Source organism: Dendropsophus ebraccatus, chromosome 12, assembly GCF_027789765.1.
Source record: "Dendropsophus ebraccatus isolate aDenEbr1 chromosome 12, aDenEbr1.pat, whole genome shotgun sequence".
NCBI classification, from domain to species: Eukaryota; Metazoa; Chordata; class Amphibia; order Anura; family Hylidae; genus Dendropsophus; species Dendropsophus ebraccatus.
In genome coordinates, this window is record NC_091465.1 from 76,816,132 (window position 1) to 76,834,756 (window position 18,625).

General features: G+C 44.8%; 1 protein-coding gene across 1 annotated transcript; it reads left to right on the forward strand.

The window, feature by feature from the left end:
- Positions 1-239: 239 nt before the first annotated feature.
- On the forward strand, positions 240-11,996 carry LOC138768766 (phospholipase A2 inhibitor and Ly6/PLAUR domain-containing protein-like). Its single transcript, XM_069946722.1, has 8 exons — positions 240-309; positions 1,024-1,149; positions 3,269-3,424; positions 4,838-4,945; positions 7,274-7,420; positions 9,602-9,745; positions 11,485-11,595; positions 11,977-11,996. The coding sequence occupies exons 2-8, from the start codon at positions 1,044-1,046 to the stop codon at positions 11,994-11,996; spliced, it is 792 nt and encodes a 263-aa protein (XP_069802823.1). The 5' UTR covers positions 240-309; positions 1,024-1,043.
- Positions 11,997-18,625: the final 6,629 nt, after the last annotated feature.

Genomic DNA, 18,625 nt, shown 5'->3' on the forward strand with positions numbered 1-18,625 from the left:
TGAGGCAAGGCAAGTCAGGCAGGTCACTGGTTAGAAAAGTCAGGCCGGCCACAGCAGGTACAATGGGGGCCGTCACTTGAGGTGCCGCTGTACTGGTGCGCTGTGCGTCACACAAGGCCCGAGGCTGCTCTGGTGCGCGGTCGGCTAGGCCTCTGACGGGGTCTGGAGCGAGTAACCGGTCTAAACTGCCGCTGGGGGTTGAGGGAGTTGGTGTGCGGGTGCCGATCTAGCTGTTACGTCAGCCACCGACAATATCTGGCAAGCAGGGAGGGAGTATATCGGCGAGGAACGCTGTGCTTTAGGAAGCCTGTAGGCGGAGCTCAGGAACTAACATGCGCTCTCCTCCACTACCGCCACGCCCCTACGTGTCTATTTTTACTGGTTCCATCACATCAACCTTAAAGGAATTATCCAGCGTTAGAAAAACATGGCCACTTTCTTCCAGAGACAGCACCACTCTTGTCTCCAGCTCAGGTGTGGTTTGTAATTAGGCTCCATTTACTTCAATGGAACAGAGTTATAAAACCTGCACCCAACCTGGAGATAAGAGTGGTGCTGTCTGTGAAATAAAGTGGGCATGCTTTTTTAATGCTGGATAACCCCTTTAAGTATGGACAAGACAATCCATTCATATGATTGGGCACTGTTTAAAGGAAGGATTTATCTATACTTGCCCACTACAGAGGCTCCATAGAGAATGAATGGAGTGGTAGGTCGTGTGCGGACCTATGGCTCCATTCAAAAGAAAGGAGTCGGGGCTCCGTCCTAGAGATACCTGGCGGACCAAGAGGTCGCTCCTCCCCCCCCTCGCAGTGACCATTCGAACGCGGGTTATCAGATTAAAATGATTGTCTAAAAGTGGAGAAGCCCTTTAAGCAGCTGGGAAGTAAACAGGATAAGTCTTCTATTCTGGATGCAAAAACTACATCACAAAACCTAACCATAAATAAGAGGCTAAGGGACTCTGCTACTAGCTGATGGTGACTGTCACCAATAACACCTCCTCTTCACCTATTATTTCAGTGCCAGCAGACAATACTACAATGAACGGACTGCTCTGTCCTGCCTGTTTTTCCATATTGGAGAAATGTTTTCCCACATCTGTGATGAAATGCACCGGAAGAGAGACAGCATGTATCCAGCTGAATGGTAAACTATATTAATTGTCAGCATTTCGCTTAACCCTTTAAGGACATGGCCCATTTTCGTTTTTACGTTTTCGGTTTTTCCTCCTTGTGTTTAAAAGGCCATAGCACTTGCATTTTTCCACCTAGAAACCCACATGACCCCTTATTTTTTGCGTCACTAATTGTACTTTGCAATTACAGGCTGAATTTTTGCATAAAGTACACTGCGAAACCAGAAAAAAATTCGAAGTGTGGTGAAATTGAAAAAAAAAACGCATTTCTTTTATTTGGGGGAAATGTGTTTTTACGCCATTCACCCTGGGGTAAAACTGACTTGTTATGCATGTTCCTCAAGTCGTTACGATTAAAACGATATATAACATGTATAACTTATATTGTATCTGATGGCCTGTAAAAAATTCAAACCGTTGTTAACCAATATACGTTCCTTAAAATCGCTCCATTCCCAGGCTTATAGCGCTTTTATCCTTTGGTCTATGGGGCTGTGCGAGGTGTCATTTTTTGCGCCATGATTTGATCTTTCTATCGGTACCTTGATTGCCCATATACGTCTTTTTGATCGCTTTTTATTACATTTTTTCTGGATTTGATGCGACCAAAAATGCGCAATTTTGCACTTTGGTATTTTTTTGCGCTGACGCCGTTTACCGTACGAGATCAGGAATGTGATTAATAATAGTTCGGGCGATTACGCACGCGGCGATAGCAAACATGTTTATTTATTTATTTATTTGTTTACTTTTATTTAAAACCTGGGAAAAGGGGGGTGATTCAGACTTTTATTAGGGGAGGGGGCTTTTTACTATAAACAACACTTTTTTTTTTTTTTTACACATATACTAGAAGCCCCCCTGGGGGACTTCTAGTATATACACTTGGATCTCTCATTGAGATCTCTGCAGCATAGATATGCTGCAGAGATCCATGAGATCGGCACTCGTTTGCTTTCGGCTGCTGCAGCCGAAAACGAACGAGTGCCGAGCCGAGGACGGCGCCATCTTGGACGCGTCCCCGGCCGGCATCAGTAACGGAGATCGCTCCTCCGGGACAAGGTCCCGGAGGAGCGATCTCCCCCACTAGACACCAGGGAAACGTTGCCTCCGGTAATCGGAGGCAGCTGTCAACTTTGACAGCTGCCTCCGATTAGCTAATTAGCGGGCACGGCGATCAGACCGTGCCCGCTAATAGCAGCGGTCCCGGGCTACACGCGGCACCCGGGATCGCGGCACTTCAAAGCGGGGCCGCCGCGCGGCCCCGCTTTGAAGTGCAAGTGAGGACATAGGACGTACCGGTACGTCCTATGTCCTTAAGAGGTTAAAGGGGTTGGCCACTTTATAGTAAAATAGGTCAGTACAAAGTATTAGTAAATGTACTCACTGTATATACTGACAGCAGCTCCCTGTGTACCTCATGGAGCTAACATCAGACTCCCCTCCTCCAGGCTGGGCTGCCCTGCTCTGTGGTGTTTTGGTCCATAAGATTGCTGACATGGAGAAGCATGTGACCAGGCCCCGCCCCCCAGTGTCCACCACTGAGCCTGTATATGTCTATGGAGGACACAGGGGACAGGGCATGGTCACATGCTCCTCCATGTCGGCAATTTTATGGACTGAAACAAAACAGAGCAGGGCAGCCCAGCCTGGTGAAGGGGAGGCTGATTTTAGCTCCATGAGGTACACAGGGAGCTGCTGTCAGTATATACAGAGAGTACACTTACTAATACTTTGTACTGACCTATTTTACTATAAAGTGGCCAACCCCTTTAATTAAAGGGGTATGTTCCGATATATCGCTAGGATATGCCACAATATGATAACAGGGGTAGAGCTCATATACGTCACATTTTTTTTTCTGGAATATGATGGTCTGATTGATCACTTTTAACTTCAGCACCAAAAACTGAGATACGGCAAGGGGATCAACAGGCGTCTGTTGCCATCTTGTAGTGTGGTTTGCGTAGCTGCAGCGCCACCTATCTGTGACTCTCCGAACACTTTTTTAAAAATTATTTAATATATGGCGACTGTATCATCTGAAGCGCCATTTGTTTGTTTGTTTCTCTCATTTAAAGTCGACGTTTAATTTTGCTAATCCTGTAGTTTTCTTTTTTTTCCAAGCAGCTGTGATATCTAAGGTGGCATTATCTGGCTGCGCCTCTGTTACCTACTGTCGTGTGCACCCTCTCATTGGTGAATCGTTTTGGAATAATGACAATATGCTAAGACCTGTAACGCTATCTTGTGAAAATGCAAACAAGACAAGTTCACTGCCAGTCGGTGAGTTTATTTTGTTGTAGGTATAGTGTGTTATAGTGTGTCATAACCTTAAAGTGACACTGTCACCCCCTTTTTGCATTTTGACTGCTCTCCACAGGTGTAAAGGGTAAATGTTACAGCTTTCATTACTTATTTTATATTATACCTCATGGTGCTTGTTCTGGTAAAAAGTATTTTTTATCACCTGTGACCTTTGTGCCACATCGCTCCGCCCCTAGTGCCACTTAGCCCCACCCCCATCAGTGACGTCATCGCCTCAGCGGCCATTGGTGTGGGACAATCTAGGGGGTGGGGCCTAGAGCTTTAGGCTGGCCCTTCCAATGGCTGCTGAGGGGGTGGGACCTATGCGATGATGACGTCACTGATGGGGACGGGGCTAAGTGGTGCTAGGGGCGGAGCGACGTGGCACAAAGGCTGTGAGACCCCGCCCACATATACCAATCCACAGGTGATAAAAACTACTTTTTACAAGAACAAGCACCATGAGGTGTGGTATAAAATAAGTAATAAAAGCTGTAACATTTACCCTTTACAACTGTGGAGAGCAGTCAAAATGTAAAAAGGGGGTGACAGTGTCACTTTAAAGCGAATCTCTACCCACTGGTTCAAAAATAGAAGTTAGACCAAAACGGGCAGAAAAATCCAATTACTTACCTAAACATAGGCGCAAGGTCCTTGATAAATTTCTCCCATTGTGTAAAGATGGCAAATGGCAATTGATAGGTACAAGGAGAAGCAAAAGAAATTGCATGCTTAGCACTTAATTTCTATGTTATGACAAGTATAGATATATAGATTTTATTCGGTGGGCCAAATATAATTGCTCCGCCGGCCAGAGTTTGACACCCCAGTATAGAATAATGGTCATACGAATAAAGAACATTCTCATTATTTATGACCTGCTTTGGCATTGTTTTATTTTCAAAGTTACGGTCATATTTTGGTATCATTTTACTGTTTGTGAACAAAGCCTCAATGTATAGGAGCAGGGACTTCTGCACCTGAAAGGCGTCCCTGCTCCTGTACAAACACTTTCAAATCTGATGCAGAATCCAAATGAAATCTGAAGGTCGATTCAAACCAAGGGGTACCTAAACAAATTTCAGAAGGATCGATTACCTCTAGTTTCAACTGCTTAACTTTTTTAGTTCAATAGGAATAAAATGAGATACAAAAAAAAAGTCATCCTGCGTGGGATTGAGGTCACATAATTTTATTTATTATTATTATTATTATTAATAATAATAATAATAACAACTTATTTTTAATGCAATGACACCATCTACAATTAGAGGAACACTCGAAATGCATACAATTTGTGACGATTAGTTTAGGGGCAGAGATTATGATATACAGATTTTACGCTTGATGTTTTTTTTTCTTTTGCACCCAGTTATTTTCCTTACTTTACAGCAAACTACTTGTCCTGCAAAGAGTGTTACGGGGTAAATTGTGACCGGATTGTTAATTGTTCCCCAGAAAAAGATGCATGTTTGACTATAATCTTACGTACCACACAAGGTGAGTATATACATGTATACATGTAGAATCTGTATGTGCAGTTATTGGCGCCATGTACGAAAAATATTGTGAACTCTTAGAAATGATCTGAAGTAGAACCTGTGGTGACCTAGGGGAGTGCAGTGGTATAGTATGCAAGTTAAGCACACAGAGACAGGGATAGTTGCAGATCATATAACTTTACTTGAACAGTTCTTAAAGACACAGTACAGCCAATACACAAATTGCTGTTCACAAGGTGCGTTAGCTTGGGAGTTGGTCAGTTAGCGTTTTCCTTTAAAGATACTTGAATTTGCTGCTATAGCAGGTAGACTGAGTTGCAGCAGAGCACATTAGCACAAAGCAAACTTCTCTAACCGCTGTCTCTAACCCTTTAGACCCGTAACAAAGACATAAATAGTGCCGCCCTGATGGCTTACTTTGAACAGGTCAGCAGGTCAGCGCTCGTTTTCTCCTCGTTCCCTGCTCGCTGCCTGTACAATTACACGCACAGACAGTGAGTAGGAAGAGCGCCCAGAGGCTGCGGGAGGGGCTGCCTGGATGATCCGTAGATCATCTAGGCGGCCCACTAAAGTCAGCTTCTATTACATGGAATAACATACAGTAGACCATCTCTGACATGATCGGGTCGTTTCAACATGTTGAAACACCATGATCAGCCAACATTGTGGTTGTGGTCCTTTAACATGCACTATTACAAGAAACGATTATCTGCCGGGGCGACCTGTAATCTGCCAAGTATGGTCGATAATCGCTTGTTGTAGTCTATTAACCCCTTAGCGACCCATGACGTACCTGGTACGTCATGGTGCCGCGGGGGGAGTTCAGAGAGGGGACTGCTCCCGGCTGTGATCTGCAGCCGGGGAGCGCCTCTATTAGCCGGCGCGGGCTGTCAAACCTGACAGCTGCACTGAAGTGCTTTACACTTCGTATCCCTGGTGTCTAGTGGGACGGATCTTCCCCCCGCGATCGCGGGGGGTTGGGGGGGGGGGTTGAGATCCGTTCTTCTGCCCGTCTCGGGCCTCAGCGTCGCAATGGCACTGATCCCAGCTCGGCAATAGATTGTTGTGGCCTGCAGCAGGCCAAAGCAATCTGTCACCAATCAAATGGATCTTTGCTGTGTATATACAGAGCATTGATCTCTATGAAAGATCAGTGCTGTGTACATACAAGTCACCAATAAAAAAGTTTTTTTTATTAATAAAAAATCTTCTCCCCTAATAAAAGTCCAAATCACCCCCCTTTTCCCATTTTATAAATATAAATTAATAAATAAACAAAAATATTTTATATCGCCCTGCGCGTAATTGCCCGAACTATTACATTATCACATTCCTGATCTCGCACGGTAAACGGCGTCAGCGCAAAAAAAATTCTAAAGTGCAAAATTGTGCATTTTTGGTCGCATCAAATCCAGAAAAAATGTAATAAAAAGCGATCAAAAAGTCGTATATGCGCAATCAAGGTACCGATAGAAAGAACACATCATGGCGCAAAAAATGACACCTCACACAGCCCCATAGACCAAAGGATAAAAGCGCTATAAGCCTCGGAATGGAGCGATTTTAAGGGACATATATTTGTTAACAATGGTTTGAATTTTTTAAAAGCCATCAGATAAAATAAAAGTTATACATGTTATATATCGTTGTAATCGGAATGACTTGCGCAACATGCACAACAAGTCAGTTTTACCATAGGGAAAACGGCGTAAATGCAAAACTCCTCGAAATCAAAACAAATTCCTTTTTTTTTTCAATGTGACAGCGCAAATGATTTTTTTCCGGTTTCGCAGCATATTTTATGAAAAAATAATGCCTGTCATTACAAAGTACAATTGGTTTCGCAAAAAATAAGCGCACATATAAGTCTCTAGATGAAAAAATGCAAGCGCTATGGACTTTTAAACATAAAGTGGAAAAAGCAAAAGCGCAAAAACGAAAATTGGCTTTGACCTTAAGAGGTTAAAGGACCCAGTTGCTGGTTATATCATTTTGTGCTGCTTCAGCTCCTGTTCAGACCAGGCTGATAACTATGATTTTACCTGCTGTACAAAAGATCAAAAGATGGATGGTTATCGGGTGAATGAGTGGTCCTAACATTAGCGATAATCGGCCCCATGTAAATGGGACTTAAATCTCAGATACAGCAACACAAATAGTAGGATTGTTTACCCCAATCTCCATTTAACATGGCCAGTGGTCAGAGGATCAGCTCATTACTCCCTATCATGTCCATAGAGGATACCTTTTTTAATTGGGGATACAATTTTAAGGACCAGGAAGGTAGATGAGCACCACTAATGTATTGTTTTTTATTCTATATCAGGAACCAAGAACCATACAGGAATTATGAAGAGATGTGGATTTTCTTCAGAGTGTAACAGTGTGGGGTCCATAACCACTGGTGAGAAGGACATGACCAAAAATGTCACCTGCTGCTATAGTAATAATTGTATTCCTCCAATACCAACCTGTAAGTATATCTATAATGTATCTATTATAATTGTATGGCTTTATAAAGACTAGATAGATAGATAGATAGATAGATAGATAGATAGATAGGAGATAGATAGATAGATAGATAGATAGGAGATAGATAGATAGATAGATAGATAGATAGATAGATAGATAGGAGATAGATAGATAGATAGGAGATAGATAGATAGATAGATAGATAGATAGATAGATAGATAGATAGATAGGAGATAGATAGATAGATAGATAGATAGGAGATAGATAGATAGATAGATAGATAGATAGATAGATAGATAGATAGATAGGAGATAGTAGGTAGATAGATAGATAGATAGGAGATAGATAGATAGATAGATAGATAGATAGGAGATAGATAGATAGATAGTTCTTTGGGTGGATGGCAGACTGAGCTTGACAAATCTCATGGAATCAATGGGACAGGCAGAATTTCTGCAGCACAAACTCAGCTTTAAATTCCTCACAGATTCTGTAGTGTGAACATACCCTTAAAGAGCAGAAGAAAAGGAAATCTCTGCTTCACTGTTCCTGCACTAATGACCCCTGACCTCCACACAGAGCCCAGCACATTTTTTCTACTTGTGGGCAGCTGGCAGACAAAGAACGTAGGTCAGGGGTCACCCATGCAGAAGCAGTGAAACAAAGATCTCATTGTCTTCTGCTTTTTTACCCTTTTATGTGTTGCAGAATGTATGTAAAGTTTGTGTCACGTACACACTGCAGTACATAAGGGGTTAAGCAGAAACTGGTGCTCAGGCCCTGTAGCAGTTGTGTGGTCTGCCTCCATGGTAGCCAGGCCACTGCCCATCACGTCAAGCGCTTTCCTCCATTTTCTCATCTTTCCTTTGGGCCCTGTAGTGCATCCAAAATACTATAATGGCATAGCTGTGTGAAAGATTGTGATTTTCACTTGGCATCGTCTGTTGCTCATTTATGTTTGGAAATCACCACTGGGGTTAAAATGTTCCCAAAACTCCATGACAGAGGGGTGTTGTTTCTAAAATGGGGGTTTCGCTGTACCATGTAGCCAAAAACACCTGTAAGGTCTATACCTAATATTCTTCTTCATTTTTTTAAATTAATTTAAAGGGGTTGTCCAGGCTTTGAAAAACATGGCTGATTTCTTCCTCAGTTTGGGTGTGGGGTTTTGCAGCTCCGTTCAAGTGAGGAGAATGGAGCCGAATTGTAATACCATACACAACCTAAGGACAGGGCGGTGCTGTTTTTGAACTAAAGTGGCTATGCTCTTTCTATTTCTGGATAACACCTTTAATTTTATTAGCAATATGGGGTGTTTTTTAGATCCACTTTAGGGCTATGTTCACACTACGTAAGAGACCGTCCGTTCTGTGACCCCGGCCGGGTCACGGAACAGCTGGTCTCTGGCCGGATCATCTTTTCGGCCGCAGAGCTCTGATGCGGGCGCATCAGCGTGTGCCCGCATCAAAGCTTCCCATAGCACACAGTGAAGCAAGCGGCCGGAGCCGCTCGCTTCATTGTGTGAACTGACAGGGCTTCCTACAGGCGCAATTCATTGAATTGCGGCCTCAGAAAACTGACATGTCAGTTATTTGAGGGGCTGCACGGGATCCTGTCCGGAGTGTATACGATGTGTATACGCTCCAGCCGGGATCCCATAAAGAAACAGGCATTGTTCTACCGCGCCAAAAGTACGGCCGTTGTTGCCGTACTTTTACATAGTGTGAACATAGCCTAGAACTGAATTGGTCTCTAAAAAAATCATTACGGCTGGTGCAACCTTTCATAGAATTATCTTCATAATGTATGGACCAAAATTAACCCCTAAATTAAAGTACAATGTGTCTAAGAAACAGTCAGAACAATCCAAACAATGGGTTCACTTATTCTTTTTAAGTTTTTTTTTTTTTTAGTAAGTGAACCCAGAAGATCAGTATCTTTGCAAATAACTCCAGGCTGATGATGTGTATAGCAGGTTCATGGGACAAAAATATCAACTTCTGAGACAACCTGAGATATGAAACAGTTGTTGTCAGAGGATTCAGGCGTTATTTAGTGACTACAATCATACCCACCATCTTGCGTTCATTGCCTAACAAGATGCCCTATATTTTTGTTATTGAAGCAATATGTGATAATGATTTATCTTGTAGTGACTCTTTATATGTAATATTTTTTCCAGTGCCTTTAGAAAATAATACAGTGAATGGAATCTTATGCCAATCGTGTTATTATAAAACATATGGTATCTGTACGGGCCTGGACTACATAGCTTGTACTGGAAAGGCGACACAGTGTATTTCTTACTCATCCGAACAGAAAGACGGTAATTATTGGCTGGCTTGTAACTATATGGGGTGTAGTAGTCGCACCTCGCACTTGATGGGACCCACGAATCCCTCGATTTCATATAAACGGTGTGCAAGAGGTGCTGTGCTATCAGCAGGTTATACTAAACTAACCTGCTGATAGGCCCCTAATGCACACAGGGCCCCGAGGAGGAAGGTATGTCTCTTACCTTCCTCCTTGGCACCGTTCCTGTGCATTTAGTAGTTGAATCCATGGCCCGGAGAAATGTAGGGAGCACTGCCCCACCCCAATCGCACCGATCTGGCCCGCCCACTGCATTGATCAGCATTTGAAGGAGTGATTTGGGGGCGGAGCAGTGCTCCTAACGGTGCCCAGGGCAGTGGATTCAACCACTAACTGCAGGGGAACATTAGATTTGTCTAACCTGCTGATAGGTCCCCTTTAAGATTTATCCTTGGGACTCAGGAGATAGACGTTTTTAAGCATTCTGCAGTGATCATGATCTCTTACTTTGCTTTAAAATCCATCTTCAGACCAGCAGAAATACAGACAGATAGCATCACTGAGAGAGAAGGTTATAGCTTTTGTCTATAGAATTTCGGAGAGGGGTGGGGATGTGCAAGGGGAGCAGCTATAGAGAACTAGAGATGCTACTGCTACTAGTCTATGTCCCCTCAGTGCTGGAGTCACACTTCACTGCTCAGCACTGCTCTATAATGTTCTCCATAGTACTGTAACTTCTGAGTGTGTTTGATAAATAAGTGAGGCATCAACACAGTCAGTCCCACCCAATCTGGAGCTGAGCTCAGCAAAATCTGACAGCTAGAGTTGGGCCTAATGCACACGTCCGTTGTTCTGTCCGCAATTGCCATTGCAACATAAAGCCAATGTTATTCAATGGCCCCGTTCACACGTCCGTACGTGTATACGGGGCCGCGATCCGTGCCGCAAAAAATCTGGGCATGTAATGCGGACCGTTTTTGGAGATCGCTAGGGTAATGAAGTGGGAATGTGGTGCTCTGTAAAGCACGGAGCACAAAGGATGCACATTCGTAGTGTGGGCCCCGGTCGCGGACTGCACTATGGGTGTGTGAATGAGGCTTTGGTGTTTGCATAGGTAAAACTGTTGTTCATTGAAGGATATAAGTCAAGTTATACTAGTCATCTTTCTGTACAGTTATCTGAAACAACTGTTAGGCCCTATTAAACCAACAGATTATCTGATAGATTTTTGCAGCCAAAGCCAGGAACAGACTATAAACTGGGAACATGTCATAAAGGAAAGACTGAGACTTTTCCTCTTTTCAAATCCATTCCTGGCTTTGGCTGCAGAAATCTTTCAGATATCTGTTGGTGTAATAGGGGCCCTTACTCTTGACAAGGCAAGGCAGAGTAATAGCAGTGATGGTTACCTCACTTGGAGGAAAGGTGATTCCACAATTAGTAAAGGCGGCCGTACTTTACATTGTAGTGAATGGTTAATTGATTTGCCGGCACACCCAACGGTGCCAGAAAGTCAACTGTAAAAAAATAATGTTCCTGCAGCCGATACAGTAGTATCGGCTGCAGGAATGTCCCTAATGTCGCTCAACGTCCTGCAGTATAACACCATCTGTTGCTATGCAACAGACGGTATTATACGCTGTGTGAACATAGCCTTATAAAATATCAATGTCTGTCTAATGGAGTGCACACATATAGTACATTAGATAATTTTTGTGTTATTATTTTTCTTTCTTTTTTTTTTATCCCCAGAATATTTTACAAGCAGAGAAGTCTTCCAGGGATGTGGCCACCCCACACTGTGCAGAAGTGGAAATAGAACTGTGGTTGATGAATATGTAACCTTAAAGGAGACTGTCATATGTGAGGGGATTGCATCAAAAAACAGCTTGCATCATCCTAACATTCTATGTATTTTCTTAATTTTTATGCTTTATACTTTTATAAATTGTAAACAATTTTAGTCATTTTTAGCTTTTATATCTATCTGCTGCCCCTTTTATTTAACCTGTGCTCTGAATTCATGTTAGGTACAGGCTTGATGCACTGAGTTCTGCTGTGTAGCCGTAGGGGTTACAGAGGTAGCAATTACAATGTACCCTAGTACTGGGTCCCCATAGACCCCCCCAGGCCTATGAAAGGTATGGGCCTATTTACAGGTTCTCTATTGGGTTGCAGGACAAAAGGTAAAAGGGTCCTCAATTTTCCATTCCCATAACTTAAACCCCCCCCTTCCCTACCTAGCTCCAACATTGCCAGCCTAATGGATATGGTGAAGCCATTCAGGGACAGGCAGAGATCAAATACAGTGTTACCGTGGTACTCAAACTTAAAGGACAACTCCGGTGAAAAGCTTTTTACCAGTAATTGAAACAAATTACAAAGTTATATAACTTTGTAATATGCTTCAATCAGCTATCTGCCCCCCTTCCCTATCTTTTCTTCCCGCAACCCCTCACCAGGAAGTGAAGTAAAATCATTCTTACCTAATGACTGTTGACCCCAGGCTGTTCTGTGGCAGCCATTTTGTGACAAAGACATCATCAAGAGGGAAACTTGTCTAGGCCAGCCTCTTTGTCAGATGACCCTGGTTGCCCAGCTCTGATTGGCTGAGCAAGCTGTAAGCCATCTTACAGTTCTAGAGAGTCAGTTAGACATCACAGGAGACAAAGTGCATCATGGGAAAGGCCAAACCAGGAATTGAAGAAAAAATGAAGACACCAACTGGAACTTCAGTTCAGTTTTTTTTTTTTTTATCAGCGCCGGAGTTGTCCTTTAATTGGTTCAGGAAGGCAGTTTGAGAACCGAGCAGTCTGAGAATCATGCAGTGTCTTCACATAGAAAATAATGTAAATGTGTATAATAGGTTCCAGCAGCCACCAATAATTACCTATAATACTCATATATTACATTGAAATGTGCCCAGTGTAATCACTACAGTACAGAACAGAAATATTGTACAGGACATTACAGAGCAGCATTATATACTGTACAGGACATTATACACAAGACACATTCAACAAAACCAGCAATTATAGTATACTAGTCACTTTTATTTGCACCTTGTGAACAAGGACTGTATTTTACTGAATTGTACTTCATAAAACTGCTAATAAAGTTTAGGGTTATTAAAAAAAAACAAAAAAAACCCCCAAACACCTGTGTGATTAATGTCCACTGGCAACACACTGCATGGTAGGATAACTAATATTGGTCGCAGTGTTTGTGGTCCTGAGGAAAGCATGCGTACCTCATGCCGCAGTGGGGTACCGCAACGTCCAGCAAGCCTGCACTACACCACTCTGCCAGCTCAACATAGATGTACCCTCTTATGCGACATGGCCCCTACTTTATAAGGGGGGGGGGGGTCGAGACTGTGGTACAGGACTTCCACGTCCGTGTTCCGTGTGAAACACAGGAATAAGGCCTTTTGCTTTGTCACAAGCCGGAGGAGGCAGTGTGATGCTTTATGTAATGTTCTGCTGGAAAATTTGTGGACCTGGCACTTTTAATTTCCCATTAAAATCAGTGGACTGTCTGTGTAATGTATGGGAACTAGGGATGGTCCGAACCTGCCGAGGATCGGGTTCGTACGAACCCGGACTCTCGGCATTGATTCCCGCTGTCTTAAACCTCCATGGAGAGGGTGGATAAAGCGGGAAGACCGCCTGGAAAACTGGGATACAGCCTATGGCTGTGGCTGTATCCCAGTTTTCCAGGCGGTCCTCCCACTGTATCCACCCTCTGCACAGAGGATTAAGACAGCGGGAATCATTGCCGAGAGTCCGGGTTCGTACAAACCCGAACATCAGCAGGTTCGGACCATCCCTAATGGGAACAAAGAGTCCTGCAGAATAAGAGATGTTCTTTCTAGATCCTCTGAACACCCAGGCCCCATCTCTCTATTAACTAAGGGGTGTGTAGATAGGTAAGCTATGTTACATCAAAGGCTGCTCCATCTGTTCCCGTTGCATCAGTAGTCACATGGTCGTAGCGTACAGTATGTGTCTCTGCTTGTTAATGCCACCCTGCAATTATAGATACCAGTAAGACGTACTGACACATGACTGGCACAGGATGATGCACTGGAATATACATTGTTTATTATAGATCAGACTCAATAACATCACCTGGGACATCGAGCCTCATGGCAAACACCTCACTTACATTATAGGTAGATTAAACAGGAAGGATAAGTTGGTAATCATTGAACTGTATAAGAGGAAAATGCGTCTCTGGTCACATTATCAACCCTAGTGCTTATGAATGCTCCTGTTCTCCTCCATTGTAGAGTAAATTACCTGTTAAAGCAGCAGTTTGTGCTTCAGAGCTGCTCTTTTTAGGCTATGTTCACACTACGTATCAGACCGGCCGTTCCGTGACCCCGGCCAGGTCACGGAAAGGCTGGTCTGTGCCCGGATCATCGCGGCCGGTACTTAAGTATCAGCGCGCACCCGCATCAGAGCTTCCCATGGCACACAGTGAAGCAAACGGAGCCGCTCGCTTCACTGTGTGAACTGACAGGGCTTTCTGCGGCCGAAATTCACTGAATTCCGGCCGCAGAAAACTGACATGTCAGTTATTTGCGGCCACGTATGGGATTCCGGCCGGAGCGTGTACAACGTGTATACACTCCGGCCGGGATCCCATACCAGATAAGGTTTTGTTGCGCTCCGCAAAAAGTACGGCCGTTGTTGCCGATGGCAACAACGGCCGTACTTTTACGTAGTGTGAACATAGCCTTACTATGCATGGAATGCGGAAGCGTTTTGTGTCTCTTGTATTTATTTATTTTTAAATAAATTAAAATGAATCATTCAGCTGCAACTCGGATTCCAAACTGCTGACAATGTTAGGTAGATGTCAGGTTTGCTATCGTTGCGTCCATAATCGCCTGAACTATTAATTAATCACATTCCTGATCTCGCATGGTAAACGATGTAAGCGTGAAAAAATCACAAATTGCAAAACTTGCGCATTTTTTTTTGCTCATCAAATCCAGAAAAATTGTAATAAAAAGCGATCAAAAAGTCGTATATGCGCAATCAAGGTACTGAGAGAAAGTAAACATCATGGCACAAAAAATGACACCTCACACAGCCCCATAGACCAAAGGATAAAAGCGCTATAAGCCTGGGAATGGAGCGATTTTAAGGAACATATTTCTGTTAACAATGTTTTGAATTTTTTACAGGCCATCAGATAAAAGAAAAGTTATACATGTTATATATCATTGTAATCATAACGACTTGACAGACAGATATAACAAGTCAGTTTTACCCCAGGGCGAATGGCGTAAAAACAAATACCTCCCAAATAAACAAAATGCATTTTTTTTTCAATTTCACCACACAATTTTTTTCTGGTTTCACAGTGTACTTTATGAAAAAATTTAGCCTGTCATTGCAAAGTACAATTAGTGACGCAAAAAATAAGGGCTCATGTGGGTTTCTAGGTAAAAATACAAGTGCTATGGCCTTTTAAGCACAAGGAGGAAAAAACAAAAACGCAAAAAATGAAATTGGCCCGGTCCTTAAGGGGTTAAAAGAAATATAATATATACATATATTTAAAAGTTTTTTTATTTTTATTTTTAAATAAAACGTATTATTATTAATTTTATTCATGTGAGGAAGTTTCTTGAGAGCCTACCATTTCTTATTCTGTTATTTTTTGGTCCATAAGTGCAACACAGGTAGTGCACTCGTGACCTACTTAATTACTTTCCATATAGAACACGGTTGAGCACACGCATTCTTTTCATACAATTTTGTTTTGCAACAGCTGGAGGGCCGCAGTTTGACACTTATGCTCTATAGTCACTGAAAAAAATCCACTATATTAAAGGGAACCTGTCACCCCCCCATGCCGGGGTGACAGGCTCCCGACCCCCCGCTACAGCCCCCTATACTCACCTGATCCCGATGGGTCCCGCCGGGTCACGGAGATCTCAGCCGCTGCAGCCCGACGCGCGCGCTGAGAGATGAGTCTAACGCTCATAGAGAATGACGGAGCGCTGGACTCTCCTGTCATTCTCTATGAGCGTTGGACTCATCTCTCAGCGCGCGCGCCGGGCTGCAGCAGCTGAGATCTCTGTGACCCGACTGGATCCAGAAACGGGATCAGGTGAGTATAGGGGGCTGTAGCGGGGGGTCAGGAGCCTGTCACCCCGGCACGGGGGGGTGACAGGTTCCCTTTAATTAAATATTACTATATATAATACCAGCATATACAGGACAAATAATACCATGACTACTACCCTCACCATACAGTGACTGGACAATACCACTATACTAGCCCTGAATGAAGATGAAAACAGAAAAAAATGCCTGCTTAGGGTACAAACACACACGGCATATACGCTGCGTATTTACTGCTGCGATACGCAGCAGATTAGATCTAAATAACTGAACAAAGTATCAAATCTGCTGCGTATTTGCTGTGTGTGTTTGTAGCGTAAGGTTACAAACCCACTTGCCGGATCTGCAGCGAGTCTCCATGCTGCGTTTTTGCAGCGAGACTCGCTGCAGATCCCGGCCCTATACTTTTAATGGCAGACAAACACGCAGCAGGGATGTACATCCCTGCTGCGAGTTTGTCTGCAGCCAACCCCATTAACCCCCCGACCGCCGGAGCTGATACTTCACCTGATCCCGGCTCCGGCGGTTCCCGATGTCTTCAGCAAGCCGGAGCGGGGACCAGGTGAAGTATATGCTCCAGCCAGCCGCCCGCAGCCCCGGCCGCCCGATCGCCCCCCCCCCCCCCCCCGCAGCCCCGGCCGCCCGATCGCACGCCCCCCCCGCAGCACCGATCGCACGCCCCCCCGATCGAGCGGTTGGGGCTGCGGGGGGGGGGGGGGGCGTGTGTGCGATCGGGGCTGCGGGGGGGCGTGTGATCGGGCGGCCGGGGCTGCGGGGGGGGCGATCGGGCGGCCGGGGCTGCGGGGGGGGCGTGTGTGCGATCGGGCGGCCGGGGCGGCGGGGGGGGGGGGGACGATCGGGCGGCCGGGGCTGCGGGGGGGGGGACGATCGGGCGGCCGGGGCTGCGGGCGGCTGGCTGGAGCATATACTTCACCTGGTCCCCGCTCCGGCTTGCTGAAGACATCGGGAACCGCCGGAGCAGGGATCAGGTGAAGTATCAGCTCCGGCGGCCGGGGGGTTAATGGGGTGGGCTGCAGACAAACTCGCAGCAGGGATGTACATCCCTGCTGCGTGTTTGTCTGCCATTAAAAGTATAGGGCCGGGATCTGCAGCGAGTCTCGCTGCAAAAACGCAGCATGGAGACTCGCTGCAGACCCGCCAAGTGGGTTTGTACCCTAAGGGTACAAACACACACACGGTATACGCAGCAGATACGCAGCAGATCTGATGCTGTGTTCAGTTATTTAGATCTAATCTGCTGCGTATTTGCTGCTTATCGCAGCAGTAAATACGCTGCGTATATGGTGTGTGTGTTTGTACCCTTACCCTGAGACGTTGCGCTGCTAGCACAGGCTTACACTCCCAACAGGTGCAAGAAACTTGCATAAATGAACAGAAAGTTCAGCTTGCAGGAAATGATGAATTCAATTAAATTTATTCATATCCTTTCTACAGTAGACACACCGTGATACTACCCCCAGAAAAACGCCAAGGCGTTTCAGATGCCGTAAGCATACCTCCCAAGTGTCCCTCTTTTGGAGGGACAGTCCTTACTTTTGACCCACGTCTCTCTGTCGCTCTTTGTCCCTTACATGTCCCTCTTTTTGACCTAGGAATTAGACTGGCATTAATAAACTAATAGACCTAAACATGCATATTATTCCATCATGTGGCGCAAGTTGGACATGTGACATTATGGTCCCAGTCACACCTGCAGTTCATATGGCCCCATACACACACCTGTAGGTGTTACGGATCTGTTTTGGGGCCATGATCCGTGCCACAAAACAATGATTAAGCCATTGTGCGTCCGTGTCACCTATATGACAGTGGGTCTCTGCAAATGCGGACAGTTACTAAAACACATCCGTAATCCTGTCCGCAGTTGCGGGTCCGTAATTACAGATAGGGTTACTAATGTGTGAATGGGACCTAAGGATGCATTCATATATACATGATCTGCTGCAGATATCAGTGTAACTAAATGCATCAACCTGCAGCTGATCCTGTATGTGTGATTGCATCCTTGAAATACAAAGTTTAGAAACGTCTGTAAAAATTTTCCTAGAGTGACCACAAGTGTCCCTCTTTGGCTATATAAAAAGTTGGGAGGTATGAGTAAGCACCCTTAGTCATGGCTAAGCAGGGGCGGTCTTGGCATTTCTGGGGCCCCAAGCGAAGTTATGTCTGGGGCCCCCCCTCGACACGAGTTCCAAAACAATTGACCGCTGTGTGTTGCCCCCAGTAGTATATACCCCTTGTGCGCTACCGCCAGTAATATATACTCCTTGTGTGCTGCCCCCAATAGTATATACCCCTTGTGTCCTGCCCCCAGTAGTATATACCCCTTGTTTGCTTTCCCCAGTAGTATATAGACCCCTGTGTGTTCCCCCAGTTATATATAGCCCCCTATGTGCTCCCCCAGAAGTATATAGACCTCCTGTGTGCTGCCCCAGTTGTATATAGACCCCCTGTGTGCTGCCCCCAATTGTGTATATACCCCCTGTGTGCTCCCCCACTAGTATATAGGTCCCCTGTGTGCTCCCTCAGGGGTATTTAGCCCCCCTGTGTGCTCCCCCACTTGGATATAGACCTCCTGTGTGCTCTCCCACTTGGATATAGACCCCTGTGTGCTCCTCCAGTAGTATATAAACCCCCTGTGTGGTTCCCCCAGTAGTATAGACCCCCTGTGTGCCCCACCAGTATTATATAGACCCCTTGTGTGCTGCCCCAGTTGTATACAGACCCCTGTG

Coding starts and splice junctions, on each gene's coding strand:
- LOC138768766 (XM_069946722.1), top strand. CDS start 1,044: ATGAACGGACTGCTCTGTCCTGCCTGTTTTTCCATATTGGAGAAATGT. Junction 3,425..4,837: donor GACAAGTTCACTGCCAGTCG/GTGAGTTTATTT, acceptor CTTACTTTACAG/CAAACTACTTGTCCTGCAAA. Junction 4,946..7,273: donor AATCTTACGTACCACACAAG/GTGAGTATATAC, acceptor ATTCTATATCAG/GAACCAAGAACCATACAGGA.